At 42.9% G+C, this 16049-nt stretch overlaps 1 protein-coding gene across 1 annotated transcript in view; it reads left to right on the top strand.

Moving 5' to 3' along the window:
• The first annotated feature begins 3544 nt into the window (after window positions 1-3544).
• The window catches only part of LOC142254501 (capping protein, Arp2/3 and myosin-I linker protein 3-like), a 116373-nt gene continuing 103868 nt past the window's right edge, over window positions 3545-16049 (top strand). The window contains exon 1 of the mRNA XM_075325590.1: window positions 3545-3603. Coding sequence (XP_075181705.1) covers window positions 3576-3603 — 28 coding nt within the window. The 5' untranslated portion in view covers window positions 3545-3575. The remainder of the gene's footprint in view (window positions 3604-16049) is intronic.

Below are 16049 nucleotides of genomic sequence, written 5' to 3'. Positions count from 1 at the left end.
CTCAAGAACATTCTTTCTGTAGAATTTCTTGAGAAAAAGAATGTGCATGTCACTTCTTTCCTGCAGGTACCTGTGGTTTTTGCCATAGATAATGGTAAAAAAAAACGCAGGGACCAACCTGCGGAAAAACCTCACCAAAAACGCACAAAACCGCATGCGGTATTGGTGCGGTTTTTGACCGCAAGTGCAGTAATCTTTCAGACTCAAGAATTTTCTTGCGAAAAATCGTTTTTCTAGTGTGAACAAAGCCTAAGCTAGACTAGAGCTGAGCCGAGGGAAGTAGTCGAAAAATTATGAAAAAAATCAAGAATAAACTGTGGACAATGCTACATACCGCATTTTTCGTTTAAGACGCACCAGATATAAGACGCACCCCAAATTTGGAGAAAAAAAAGGTGAAAAAAAAAATATGGGGTCCGTTTTATAATCTGGTGGTTTCTTACCAGGGAGAGGGGGCAGCAGCGGAGCGGGGTTATGCAGCCCAGATACTCACTGCGATCTCTGCTCTGTGCGGTGCTGGTGACGCCGCTCTGCTCTGTGCGGGGGGGCAGGGAGTCACCGGCTATTCTGAAGATGTCGGCGGTCTACGGTGAGGGCTTCAAATAATGGCGGTCAAAGTCGGCGCGTGCGCAGATGACAGCTTGAGCTGAGAGCTCCATCTGCGCAGGCGCTGACGCTAGGCGCCATTATTTGAATCCCCGACCGCGAGCAGCACAGACCAGCCGCGCACAGAGCAGAGCCAAGCAGAGTGGAGTTGATGCACAGAACAGCGCCGCAGAGACAAGCGCCGGCAGCACCCGGTAAGCTACATTCGGATTTTAAGACGCACCCCTCATTTTCCTCCCAAAGTTTTTGGGGGAAATGTGCGTCTTATAATCCGAAAAATTCGGTAATTCTCTAGTACCTGGCTTTTGTTTGAATTGGTCTTAAAGACCTAAGATGATGTCAGAAGTTTGCCAGGTTATCTGAAAAAAACTATTGCAAAACAAAGATTTTATAGGACAAGGGAAGCAATCAAACAGGAGAAGAGAAGGGGTTAACGCTGCGCATCAGCCAAATGAAGATGTAGATTTGTTGATAAATTGATATCTTATTTATTTCATAGGTCTACGTATTTCGAGGTACAAACCTCTTCCTCAGGTTCATATTCTGCTCCTGAAGAAAAGGTTTCTACCTCGAAACGCGTAGACCTATGAAATAAAAAAAATATCAATTTATCAACAACTCTACATCTTCATTTGGCTGATGCGCGGCCTTAACCCCTTCTCTTCTCCTGTTTGAACGCTCATCCACATGGGGCTGCAGCAGACGCCAATATCTCATGCTTAAACAGTGGTTGTGACGTTCACAACCACAGTAGGTGAGTGTATATATATATCTTTATATATTATTCGTGTCATCTGATAATACCCTATCAGCGCTTCTTTTTCCTAGTTTTATAGGAGAAGGGAAGAGAAGGCATAATCCTCTACTTCTGGTTTGTGAAAGATGCATCCGGTAAGCCTAGACCAGAAAAGTTCCTGGTAAATGTTCGAGTGGGAGTGACGAGGAATCACTTTGTCTCTGTGTATAATTTTATTTTTTTTTTAGGAATAAATTTCACTAGCTAGGAAAGCCTTTTGAAAGTAAAGAAAAACTTATGCCGATAAACTGATATACTCTAAACTCTTCTAGACCATAAGTAAACCCTGATATGCTAAATTGGAATCATAAAGTCATATGAAAAAGTTTGGGCACCCCTAATAATGTTAACCTTTTTTCTTTATAACAATTTGGGTTTTTGCTATTTCAGTTTCATATATCTAATAACTGATGGACTGAGTAATATTTCTGGATTGAAATGAGGTTTATTGTACTAACAGAAAATGTGCAATCCGCATTTAAACAAAATTTGACTGGTGCATAAGTATGGGCACCCTTATCAATTTCTTGATTTGAACACTCCTAACTACTTTTTACTGACTTACTAAAGCACTAAATTGGTTTTGTAACCTCATTGAGCTTTGATCTTCATAGGCAGGTGTATCCAATCATGAGAAAAGGTATTTAAGGTGGCCACTTGCAAGTTGTTCTCCTATTTGAATCTCCTATGAAGAGTGGCATCATGGGCTCCTCAAAACAACTCTCAAATGATCTGAAAACAAAGATTATTCAACATAGTTGTTCAGGGGAAGGTACAAAAAGTTGTCTCAGAGATTTAAACTGTCAGTTTCCACTGTGAGGAACATAGTAAGGAAATGGAAGAACACAGGTGCAGTTCTTGTTAAGCCCAGAAGTGGCAGGCCAAGAAAAATATCAGAAAGGCAGAGAAGAAGAATGGTGAGAACAGTCAAAGACAATCCACAGACCACCTCCAAAGACCTGCAGCATCATCTTGCTGCAGATGGTGTCAATGTGCATCGGTCAGCAATACAGCGCACGTTGCACAAGGAGAAGCTGTATGGGAGAGTGATGTGAAAGAAGCAGTTTCTGCAAGCACACCACAAATAGAGTCGCCTGAGGTATGCAAAAGCACATTTGGACAAGCCAGTTACATTTTGGAAGAAGGTCCTTTGGACTGATGAAACAAAGATTGCGTTGTTTGGTAATACAAAAAGGCATTATGCATGGAGGCAAAAAAACCACGGCATTCCAAGAAAAGCACTTGCTACCCACAGTAAAATTTGGTGGAGGTTCCATCATGCTTTGGGGCTTTGTGGCCAATGCCGGCACCGGGAATCTTGTTAAAGTTGAGGGTCACATGGATTCAACTCAGTATCAGCAGATTCTTGACAATAATGTGCAAGAATCAGTGACGAAGTTGAAGTTACGCAGGGGATGGATATTTCAGCAAGACAATGATCCAAAACACCGCTTCAAATCTACTCAGGCATTCATGCAGAGGAACAATTACAATGTTCTGGAATGGCCATCCCAGTCCCCAGACCTGAATATCATTGAAAATCTATGGGATGATGTGAAGCGGCTGTCCATGCTCGGCGACCATCAAATGTAACTGAACTGGAATTGTTTTGTAAACAGGAATGATCAAATATACCTTCATCCAGGAACTCATTAACAGCTACAGGAAGCGACTAGAGGCTGTGATTTTTACAAAAGGAGGATCTACAAAATATTAATGTCACTTTTATGTTGAGGGGCCCATACTTTTGCACCGATCAAATTTTGTTTAAATGCAGATTGCACATTTGCTGTTAGTACAATAAACCTCATTTCAATCCAGAAATATTACTCAGTCCATCAGTTATTAGATATATGAAACTGAAATAGCTGCTGCAAAAACCCAAATTGTTATAAAGAAAAAAGGTTAACATTAATAGGGGTGCCCAAACTTTTTCATATGACTGTAAATACCCATTTGTGCGTGAAATAACTGTCAAGTAAGAAAGTGAAGTTTAGTTGAATTTTTATATACTGTTTTTTTATATACTGTAATGCAAGCTAACGTGGTTTCCTTACCATGACACAGATAGAGATGCTCTCTGGGTGGAGTTAGCGTAGAACTCGATGTCTTTTTGCATTCAGCTAATATCACTTCACCCTGAGAGGTTATACAGTGCAATACATAAAGCAGCATGCAGGCCATCGGCTATGACTTACAAGGTGTGTATGTGTTTCTTGTAGTACATAAGCTGTGCAATGTTATGTCTCCTGCCGTTCCATGCTAAGTGTTACTTTGTGATGGTGAAATATCTAATGTTAATTTTATATCTAACTGTGAGTTGAAGGATATTTGCTCTTGGTATGTTAAGTCCTTTTTCCAAACACCTTAACTTATTTTTTTTACGTTCTGGTGACTTATCCGTATGCCTTTTCGTGGGACAAGTTGCAGTTTATAACTGCCCCATTCAATTTACCATAAAAAATAATTGTGAAATGGAAAATTCGTCACTGGCCGGGATAGAGAACAGCAATTCTGCCTTTTTTTCCTGTGGCCTTAGTTTTTGTTTTCTATATTGTGTTGTAAAAATGACATTTTGCCTAAATTCTCATGGTTATTGTGACTATGATGAAGGTTGGTTTGTTTTACGACTTGAAATGAAAAGAAAACAGTTATTTTTTTTGTAAAAGTTTGCTTTTTGTCATATTTATACCTATCATTTTCATTTTATGCTTAAACTAATGGAGACGTAGTTTTTATTGGGACCTTTTTGTCATATGTGCGACTTGCTGATCACTTGGGTTTTTTTGTGGGGAGGTGACATGATGAAAAGCAGCAATTCTAGAATTTTTAGGGTACAGGGATCAGGACCTGCTGAGTCCTGGATGCGGCAGGTCCTGCCCTGCGGGGCCGCGAGTCTACTCCACAGGAGAACGCAGCTTTCGTGCCCATGATCCCGATTCGGGCAGTTGCGGTCTCTCATCCTAAATTTCATCCTAAATTTGAAAAAAAACAAAAAAACAAACCCTTCAGACTGTGAAAATACTTAATTCCTGGATATACAATAAGTAGAAATATCACTAAACATGTCCTGTTAAACATGGGTGACCCCTACTTTTCACCTTTCTGGACCCAACCGCGTACAATGGATGTTATATACAGACATCTTCCCGCTGCAATGGCCAGAATTGGAGATGACCATGGTACAGAAAGTGTTTAGACCCCTTTCCCCTTTACAGTTTTCACTCTTCAGTTCTTTTTTTTTCTCATTAATATACACTCTGCACCCCATCCCCCGTTTTGACTTAAAAAAAAACCCCAGAAATGTAGAAATTTTTGCAAATGTATTAAACAAGAAGAAACTGAAATATCACATGGGCATAAGTATTCAGCCCCTTTGCTCAGAAACTCATATTTAAGTCACATGCTGTCCATTTCCTTGTGATCCTCCTTGAGATGGTTCTACTCATTCATTGGAGTCCAGCTGTCTTTAATGAAACTGATAGGACTTGATTTGGAAAGGCGCACACCTGTCTATATAAGACCTCACAGCTCACAGTGCAAGTCAGACCAAATGAGAATCATGAGGTCAAAGGAACTGCCGAAGGAGCTCAGAGGCAGAATTGTGGCAAGGCACAGATCTGGCCAAGGTTACAAAAGAATTTCTGCAGTACTCAAGGTTCCTAAGAGCACAGTGGCCTCCATAATCCTTAAATGGAAGGAGTTTGGGACCACCAGAACTCTTCCTAGACCTGACTGTCCAGCCAAACTGAGCAATTGTGGGAGAAGAGCCTTAGTGAGAGAGGTAAAGAAGAACCCCAAGATCACTGTGGCTGAGCTCCAAAGATGCAGTAGGGAGATGGGAGAAAGTTGCACAAAGTCAACTATCACTGCAGCCTCCACCAGTCGGGCCTTTATGGCAGAGTGGCCCGACGGAAGCCTCTCATCAGTGCAAGACATATGAAAGCCCACATAGCGTTTGCAAAACAACAATTGAAGGACTCCTAGACTATGAGAAATAAGATTCTCTGGTCTGATGAGACGAAGATGGATAATTCTAAGTGGTATGTGTATCGAAAACCAGGCACTGCTCATCACCTGCCCAATACAATCCCAACAGTGAAACATGGTGGAGGCAGCATCATGCTATGGGGGTGTTTTTCAGTTGCAAATGAAGGAAAGATGAATGCGGCCAAGTACAGAGATATCCTGGAAGAAATTCTCTTCCAGATTCCTCTGGACCTCAGACTTTGCCGAAGCTTCACCATCCAACAAGACAATGACCCTAAGCACACAGCTAAAATAACAAAGGAGCGGCTTCAGAACAACTCTGACCATTCTTGACCGGCCCAACCAGAGCCCTGACCTAAACCCAATTGAGCACCTCTGGAGAGACCTAAAAATGGCGTCCACCAACATTCACCATCCAACCTGACGGAATTGGAGAGGATCTGCAAGGAAGAATGGCCGAGGATCCCCAAATCCAGGTTCCCAAGAAGACTCATGGCTGTAGTAGGCTCAAAAGGATGCACTCAATACTGAGCAAAGGGGTTGAATACTTATTACCATGTGATATTTCAGTTTTTCTTGTTTAATACATTTGCAAAAATGTCTACATTTCTGTTTTCTTTCTGTCAATATGGGGGATGGGGTGCAGAGTGTACATTAATGAGAAAAAAGAACTTTTTAGAATTTACCAACTAGCTGCAATGACACAAAGAATGAAAAATTTAAAGGGGTCTGAATACTTTCCGTACCCACACTGTGTGTGTGTGTGTGTGTGTGTGTGTGTATATATATATATATTATATATATATACACACATACACACACTAGCAGTAGTACCCGGGCGTTGCCCAGGATAGTAACTATCTGTCTCTCTCCCAGTCTCTGTGCCACTGTCTGTCTGTCTCTCTGTCTGTGTCTTTCCTTGTCCGTCTGTCTCTGCCTGTCTGTTTCTATCTCTCGGTCTGTATTTGTATCAGTCTGTCTCCATCTCTGTCTGTCTCTCTCTATCTCTGTCTCTATGTGTGTGTCTGTCTGTCTCTCTCTTTCCCCGACTGTCTCTTTCCCCGTCTGTCTTTGTCTGTCTCTTTCCCGGGCTGTCTCTTTGCCCGGGCTGTCTCTTTACAGGTCTCTCTATGCCCGTCTGTCTCTATGCCCGTCTGTCTCTAGGTCCGTCTGTCTCTTTCCAGGGCTGTCTCTTTCCAGGGCTGTCTCTTTGCCCATCTGTCTGTGTCTGTCTCTTTCCACGTCTGTCTCTGTCTGTCTCTCTCTATCCGTCTCACCACCCACATCATATTACCTCACACATAAGCTTCTTATACTAGCAGTTTATTTTGTTCCTATAGCAACCACTGACAGTTGCTATTAACTTGCAGCTCCCAGCTCCATTCAGTTTTTTTTTCAATGTTTTGTTTATTAAGTTTTCAACACAGATAACATAACATTTCTCATTAGAACATATGCATATCTCATCAGGATGTATCTCAGAGAAGAAAACAATGACAGCATACATAGCTTCAGACCTTGGCCATCGTTAGTTTAGTCCTGAAAAATCTCAAGAATGGCCGTAGTATGTAATTAGATCAAATATCAACCAAATAATCAATTCAGTAAAACTACACAGAAGACAAAAGGAAGAAGAGGGATGAGTAGGAGAAGATAGGGTACGGCAAGAAGAGATGGGTAGGCTCTGAGAGCATTCAAGTGAGAAGGAAGATGCTTGGCGAGGAAAGGTACGGTTTGTCATTTATGCACATCACCCGAGTGTTCCCTCTTCTGCTGCAATTATTGAAAGATATTCTGCAGATTTCCTAAAGGCTATCCAAGGGTTCCAAACCTTGTGGAAGGAGTTTGAGCTAAGTTGGGAGACGGAGGCCAGTTACAGCTCCATTCAGTTTAATTGAGGCAGGATTTTAGAGCGTAACTGTAAAGCGCAGGGTTAAATTTTCCCATCAAAACATAGTCTATGACGTTCCCTGAGTCACATGGAGTGTCTGTGCAAAATTTCGTGGTTGTAAATGTGACGGTGCGGATTCCTTTAGCGGACATACACACATACATACAGACACTCAGCTTTATATATTAGATTTTATTTTTTTAATTTTTTTTAATTTCTTTTTAAAGTTAATGCTAATTAAACCACATGTAAGAAAATGACTAATGCTGTAAAATAAGCTCACATACAGCTGCACTGATGGGAAAAAAATGTAGATCGTGTCAAAGTGAAAAAAAAGCCTGATATTGACACCCTATTTGTGCGTTGTACAGGCACAAATGAATCATTCGAGTAGTTTGGAGAGAGCAGCATGACATTTAAAAATATGAAGGTTATTATTGTCACGGTTTGTTTGCTTAAAGAGAACCGGTCAAGTCGTTTTGTTTGTTTTTTTATATTAAAACTGTCCCCAATGTGTTTTACATGATGCGATGTGCATCGCTAACATGTTTTTTGTTTTGTTTTTTTAAATTCCATGTATTTATCTTAATAAAAGGCTTTATATGCTTAGGTGAATGCAATAAATACCTTTTAGGTTTCAGTCACAGGGGCGGAGCTTTTGCTGGGATCAGTCACTGTCACTCAAATTCAGACATGATTATTTTTTCTAACTTGGTAACGCCCCCAGCATTGCCTTAAAGGGAACCTGTCAGCAGAAATTTTGCACTAAACATAAAAGATTCCCCCTCTGCAGCTCCTGGGCTGCATTCTAAAAAGGTTCCTGTTATTATTGTGCCCCCTTTCTGACCAAAAGAAATACTTTATAAAGTGGTACCTTTTTGTATGCAGATACTGTAAATGGTACACGGGGCGGGCTGCCTGGTGTCCGTTATTCTGCCTCCTGCCGCTTTAGGCCGTCCCCCATCGCTCATTTCCATAGCTGTGGACGCCGCCCAGTGCTCCAGAGGTCCCCGTGCATGCCCAGTGCCTATCTCTCGTGAATGACCACTGTGCCCAGTGTCACCGCTGGTGACGTGTTGCACAGGCTTTAGATTATGGGCGGCGCTGTGATTTTCCTCAGCAAGTAACCGCCCATAATCGCGTGACCGCGCTTTCCCCTCTGCCTCCTTCGTTCTGCGCAAGCGCAGGCTTGCTGACCCCACGTTACCTCTTTCCCATCTTGCCCTGAGGCAGGAAATAGATGGGAGGAGCGCGGAGCAGGACACCATCGATCAGGAGGAGACCCGGAAAGAAGCTTACCGACGTACACAGTAAAAAGGAGGAAGTACATTACATATACTCTTATTTTACCTGGGGCAAACGTGGAATCAGAAGGGGTTGTCCCACTAGTCAACCCCTTTAATGTAGCAAAGAAGAGAAGAATACGTCCTTCTGTATTATTTCCCAGTCCTGCTGGATCCACTTTTGGATTTGGTACAAAAAAAAAAATGGGTTAAAAAACCTCCCCAAAGACTTTACTGTTCTTTCACCTTAGCAGAAACGGAATATATACTGTATTATGTTTGTGCTGTGCATGTGGGTGTGTTATCAAGGCAAAGATCTTGCACAGCGTGTGGTTTCCTGTAACGCTGGTAAAATGACTAGGTAAGAGCAATTCATACACACCTGTGTTCTAGTAAAAGCCGACAGCTGTCCTTTCTATATTTTCCACTTGGAAAAAAAATAAAAAGTCCAACCATCATATTATTTTTATCCCCAACATTTATGTCAACTGGGTGTTAGGAGCTTAATCACTTAAGTCTCAGGTTATTCTGTTTGCCCAGCTCCTTTTTGATCTCTAAGGCTGGAGCACACTTGCGAGTGTCGCATCGGCATCACCCGGCACGGCCGCACACTCTCCTGACAGGAGCGAGTTGACTGCATGTATTTCTATGCAGCTGAGACACTCCTGTCCAGATCGTGTGCGGCCGTGCTGGGTGATGCTGATGCGGGACTCACACAAGTCACTCGCAAGTGTGACTCCGGCCTAAAGGCGGCTTTGCACGTTGCAACATCGCACGTGCGATGTCGGTGGGGTCAAATCGAAAGTGACGCATATCCGGCGTCACTTGCGATGTCGTAGTGTGTAAATCCTAGATGATACGATAAACGAGCGCAAAAGCGTCGTTATCGTATCATCGTTGCAAGCTCCGACTTTTCCATAATTTTGCTGCAGCGATGGTACGATGTAGTTCCTCGTTCCTGCGGCAGCAGACATCGCTGTGTGTTACGCCGCAGGAGCGAGGAACTTCACCTTACCTGCCGCCGGCGGCTATACGGAAGGAAGGAGGTGGGCGGGATGTTTACATCCTGCTCATCTCCGCCTCTCCGCCGCTATTGGCCGCCTGCCGTGTGACGTCGCTATGACGCCGCACGACCCGCCCCCTTAGGAAGGAGGCGGGTCGCCGGCCAGAGCGACGTCGCAGGGCAGGTGAGTGCATGTGAAGCTGCCGTAGCGATAATTTTCGCTACGCCAGCTATCACACGATATCGTACCTGTGACGGGGGCTGGGACTGTCGCGTGCGACATCGCAGCATCGGCTTGCGATGGCGCAACTTGCAAAGCCCGCCTAACACAAATGTACAGATCAAAATGTATGTGCTTTCATTTATCATTCTGGGGTGAAAAACATACATTTCATCAAGGTTTTTTCTTCCCAGTAGGTTGTTATATATGTTTGTTTGTTTTTTTAACTGACCCAATGCAAGATGGCTTTATAGGGGTTTTTTTTTTTATTTTTGTTTGTTTTGGTGTGGTTATTTTTATTTATTTTTGTTAATCAATATTTCAATTACTGATTTGTTGATTTGTTGTTTTTTTTCTTTCTTTTTTTTTTTTTTTAATCCTTATTCAAATTTTTAAACGTAACAGAAAATAAAGCATTAAAATAAAATAAAGCAATTGCATGGTCAAATAGTAAACATCAGCATACATGAGATTGAGTTATTCGTCAATGCATCTGTAAACCTTGCAAACAAAGAAAAAATAAAAGATAGTATCACAAACAAAGAATGGTAATGTGAGTGTGAACCTTCCCACAATTACGTTCCAGCTATGGTGTCGACTACCATCTCCATATGATACACACTTAAGGCCCCGTCACACACACAGATAAATCTTTGGCAGATCTGTGGTTGCAGTGAAATCATGGACATATTGTTCCATTTGTACACAGCCACAAACCTGGCACTGATTGTCCACAATTTCCCTGCAACCACAGATCTGCCGCAGATTTATCTCAGTGTGTGACAGGGCCTTTAGGCTATGTTCACATCTTTTTTTGTCAGTGCATCTTAAAATGCACCAAAAACGCATCAAACACGCAAAGTGTTTTTACCACGTTTTTGACGCATTTTGCCCAATGCGTTTTTTAAGTCAAATCTATTGACTGGAGGGCTCAAAAAGGCGGTAAAAACGCAAAAAGAATTGACATGCTGCATCTTGGGTGCATCTTGAAAAACGCAGCCAAGTTGCAGCCAACAAAAGATGCCCAGTGTGGACAGCATAATCAAAATCTCATAGACTTTACTAGGTCTAATAGACTTTGCCTAGGTCTTAGCCTAAGGGGCACTTTGCACACTACAACATCGCAGGTGCGATGTCGTTGGGGTCAAGTCGAAAGTGATGCACATCCGGCGTCGCTGTCGACATCGTAGTGTGTAAATCCTTTATGATACGATTAACGAGCGCAAAAGCGTCGTAATCGTATCATCGGTGTAGCGTTGGTCATTTCCATGAATTGGGAAAGACCGATGTTACGATGTTGTTCCTCGTTCCTGCGGCAGCACACATCGCTGTGTGTGAAGCCGCAGGAGCGAGGAACATCTCCTACCTGCGTCCCTGCCGGCTATGCGGAAGGAAGGTGGGCGGGATGTTTACGTCCCGCTCAGCTCCGCCCCTCCGCTTCTATTGGCCGCCTGCCGTGTGAGGTCGCTATGACGCCGCATGACCCGCCCCCTTAATAAGGAGGCGGGTCGCCGACCAGAGCGACGTCGCAAGGCAGGTGAGTGCATGTGAAGCTGGCGTAGCGATAATGTTCGCTACGCCAGCTATCACCATGATATCGCAGCTGTGACGGGGGCGAGGACTATCGCGCACAGCATCGCAGCATTGTCTTGCGATGTCGTAGTGTGCAAAGTGCCCCTTAGTGTCTAATGATGGTCCTACGACCCCCTGTGTCTCTCCCAGGCTGATGTTGTTTCTTAAGGGCTCATTCAGGCATCCATGATTTTCTCATAAGATAAAATCAGTCCGAGTTTCATAATTTTTATTTTTTTGTTTTATCAGGGTTTCATCAGTTTTTACCATCAGAGTTTGGTCCCATTTTCAGTTTCTCTACCTTCTCCTATTTAGCAGTCTGGCGATTTTTCATATGACACTTGGATCAGTATCGGTGATGTCTTGGCAATTTTGCGCAGAACAATTAGTCTGAAAAAGATCACGGACACGTGAACAGCCTCGTAGACTTTCATAGGTACGAGTGCTATCAGTGAAAAGTACAGAAATTGTATTTGAAAATGAGGTCTAAAGGCCCCGTCACACACAGAGATAAATCTTTGGCAGATCTGTGGTTGCAGTGAAATGATGGACATATTGTTCCATTTGTACACAGCCACAAACCTGGCACTGATTGTCCACAATTTCACTGCAACCACAGATCTGCCGCAGATTTATCTCTGTGTGTAACAGGGCCTTTATACAAACATATACTATTTTAGATCTGATAATTCCTAATAACTATAATACAGGTATGCAAAATTTGGGTTTATAAAAATTGATTTTACTCCAATGACTGATTTTTATGTGTCGGTTTAAAAAAAACAAACTTCTATTTGTAACCATCACATTCGGATTTTGCACAAAACAAGGCTGAAATGACCATATTTTCTGGATTATAAGACGCACTTCCCCCCCCCCCCCCAAAACTGAAGGTAAAATGGGGTTGTGTCTTATTATCCGGATATGGCTTACCGGAGCGGCGGTGGTGAAGTGAGGTCCCAGCAGGCAGGGTCGGCAATACTGAGGGCTCGGAGGATCGGGGTGACACTGCATTGGATTGGCTCAGGAGGGTCACAGGATGGAGAGTCGGCGATATGGCAGGCACCATTGATCTGACAGCGGACTGCGGGCTCCATTGAATTGCGCGCGGTTGACGCGATGGACTTCAAGAAAATGGACGCTGAGGCGTCGCGTGTGCAGATTGACGATGTAGACTTCAAGAAAATGGCCACGTAGACCTTTCTGCGCATGTACTGCCTCTGTGGCCATTTTCTTGAAGTCAATCTTGTCAACGAATTCTCATTTTAACAAAAATATTTTTTTATTTTTTCTTATTTTCCTCCTCTAAATTTGGGGTGCGTCATGATCTGGTGCATCTTAAAATGAAAAATACGGTACACATAAGGGAGATGAGCAAGAAAAATCTTTATTGTAGCCAAAAATATACACAATAATTATATATATATATATATATATATATATATATATATCATTTATTCTGCAACTTTATTGGAAATTAATTCTTGCGCCATTTCCTTTTCGCTTTCAAGCTTTGTTTGATCCCTCTTCTCTTGTAGAAGGCAACGGATCTTCTCTGTGAAGCATCCAGCAGTCGTCCCCCATCATCTTCACCTTCCATATCCCTTGGTATCATCAAGAACATCTCCTTGATCTCCTAAAGAAATCTTTTTCCTTGGTCTTTGCTATGAGCACCAAGGTTTTCATCAAAGTCATCCAAATAGGAATGTATAAAAATGTAATTTCAAATTTAGCAGACGACCCAAGGCTTTGAAACATTTCAGTAGGTTCTCCACGCTGGACTTAAATTTTGGATCTTTGTTGTTACCTAGAAATGTCTTCATGGCTTCTTTAAAAGAATCCCAAGTCCTTTTCTCAACAGCTTTCATTTTTGTTTTGAACACCTCGTCCTTCATAAGTTTCTGAATATCGAGAACCACAAAAATGTCTTTGTTCAGTTTTACTTTGGACAGTCCTTCTTTTGGCAGAGTTTTCACAAAATGTTTCATCAGTCCAAGTTTAATGTGGAGTGAGGCAGAACTTCAGTGGGATCAACTTTAACTTTCAATACAACATTGATAGCAACAAGCATAGATGGAATGAAGGACTTTTTACGGAGTGTCAAGGTTTGAAACTAAAACTTAAGACTCCTACTCAATACATAGAAGACAAAGATTACTGCCAGGTACGACCGGGATACATTTGAGATGGACGCGACGAACTGGAAGTTGCAAAGGACTTCAGCCTATTCAGATCAATGATCACACAAGATGCAATTACAACACCTGAAGTCAATAGAATAGCTATGAGCAAATCAACAATGAAGTCACTGGACAAGGTCCTCAAATCGAGAAACATTTCACTGGTGATGAAGACACAAACTCGTACATTGTCTTTTCTGTATTAACATATGGATGTGAAAATTGGGACGATAAAGAAATAAGACAGAAGAAGAATCAACGTCTTCGAAATGTGCTGCAATGAGATCCTATGAATACCATGTATGGCAAGAAGAAAAAGCCATTTGTAAGGGGGTGTAGGGCTATGGTAACCCCATACCTGCAGACCTGTTACGTGCAATATGTACTGTGATATGATGCATTACTGTATGTTATGCGTATGCAGCCACCAGGCGGCCATGGTGAGCACCGCCGCTTCCCTGGTGCTTGCTAGGCAACAAAGGGTTAGTGGAGGAAGAGACTAGTGCACAAAAAGGGGGAACACATAGGAAATGACAGGAGAGTCCCGATGGGAGAGTGAGAACCCACATCTGAGGGAGGTGTGAGGAAGAAAGACCCTGATACTGTTATTTAATTTGGACCCTCTGGTTCAGATCTCGGCACCAGACACGTGGGGCCTTGGTGACAGTTGGGCTGAGCAAACCACGCTCCAAGAGGGTGAAGCCGGACAGCCTGGATGGTGGCCATCCCCTGGCGAATACCCAAAGAACTCCCTTACCAGGCTGAAGGTCAGTGGGCTTCCATGAGGGGAGTAGGGCCTGATAAACTGGGACAAGAAGAGTGCCGTTACCAGGGGCCCAATCACAGCTTATAGCTTATCCCTGACAGAATAGATGAATCTGCCCAACAACATGAAGATGAGTTAGAGGATAAGGGTCTCAGAGGCCCACTACCAGGGAAGTGGCTGGCCGGCAAATTGAGAGCAACTCCGGTTGCTATCGGCAACCCCTTTAGGGGACCGGAGTGTACAGCAAAGACTTTATTGCAAATGTCTGATGTGACCCCTGTAACCAAGCAAGAGTGTGCCCGCCGAAGGCGTGATGGTAAACTGTATTGTGAAGATTTGACAAGTGAAGTCATGTTCCCGTTTAAGAGAGATGTTGTCTTTGTGTGGTGCTTGTGGGCACAGGGACCTGCTGTGATCGACAGCTGGGAAGCAGTCCCGAAGATAGAACAAATCCTGGCCTCCGGCCTGAAAGTAAGTGCCCCCACACCACAAGTCCCTGCAACTCTTCCTCTGTGTTTGAGAGGCGGTGGTGGTGAAAAGAAGTGACCCATGGCCGCATTGAAGCCGGACGGCAGTCTTTGCCACAGCTACCGCTTCATCCCACCACTTATCTTACACATTTTGGAATAAATCAAGACTGATATGTCTATTGACGCAAGGATCACCAAGCTACGACTTGCCTACTTTGGACACATCATACGAATAAAGCAAGCACTGTAGAAGGATATCATGGTGGGAAGAATAGAAGCAATAAGGTGAAGAGGAAGACCAGCAACCCAATGGCTTGATACAATAAAGAAAACAGTGGAAAAGACCCTGATGGACCTATTTTGGCTGCACAAGATCAATCTTTCTACAGAGCGTTCATCCATCAGGTTGCCACAGTTCGAAATCGAGCTGATGGCCGTTGAGGAAAAAAAAACAATCCACCCAACTATCAAAGAGAGAACTTTCAGATCACCACATGTTGACCAACCTTGATCCTCGTAGTTAAGTTTCTTGACAATAAAGTCTAAATTCTCAGAACTTTCCTTCAAGGGCACATAATATCCTACAGGCATAATATCCTACAGGTACTGAAGCATACATGCTGCCATTATGCAGTAGCAGCTTTCAGACTTTTTTTGGATTAATCAATATAGAGTCTTCCCTTGCTTAAATTGTACTCAATGTTAAATTTTTACATCAACCCAGGAACCTCTACAATACACTAGAGCACCGTATGGAAGGAATTCCTTTTAGAACCTTATGGAATTCTATTCTTTTGGAAGTGTATGGATTCAATGTTTGTGCAAAAAAAAAAAACAACTCTTTAGGGTTTGAATTTCCATTACTTCTTCCAGTCCTGAGTGAACACTTTCCATTTACATCACACAATTTTCAAAAGTTGTACGAGTTTTTTTTCATTAACGAGCATTTTTGGACACATCGATCAATTGCTCAACTCATTCACATTACACAATTATCGTGAGCAATGGGTCGTTAATAGTGATGAGTGAGCACTACCATGCTCGGGTGCTCGTAACGAGCAGTTGGACGCTAGGATCAGCGAGACTTGAGTATCCGAGTATGATGAAAGTCAATGGGGGACTCTAGCATTTTTCTGGGAACTCTTCATGAAAAATGTTTGAGTTCCCCAATAACTTCCATTATACTTGAGAGCTTAAGTCGTACCCATCCAAGCATCCAACTGCTCGTTACAAGTATCGCGCACCCGAGCATGTCAGTGGTCACTCATCACT

Source organism: Anomaloglossus baeobatrachus, chromosome 10 (assembly GCF_048569485.1).
Source record: "Anomaloglossus baeobatrachus isolate aAnoBae1 chromosome 10, aAnoBae1.hap1, whole genome shotgun sequence".
Classification (NCBI taxonomy): domain Eukaryota; kingdom Metazoa; phylum Chordata; class Amphibia; order Anura; family Aromobatidae; genus Anomaloglossus; species Anomaloglossus baeobatrachus.
Note: the sequence above shows the minus strand (reverse complement) of the source record. Positions and strands in the feature narration are given on the sequence as shown.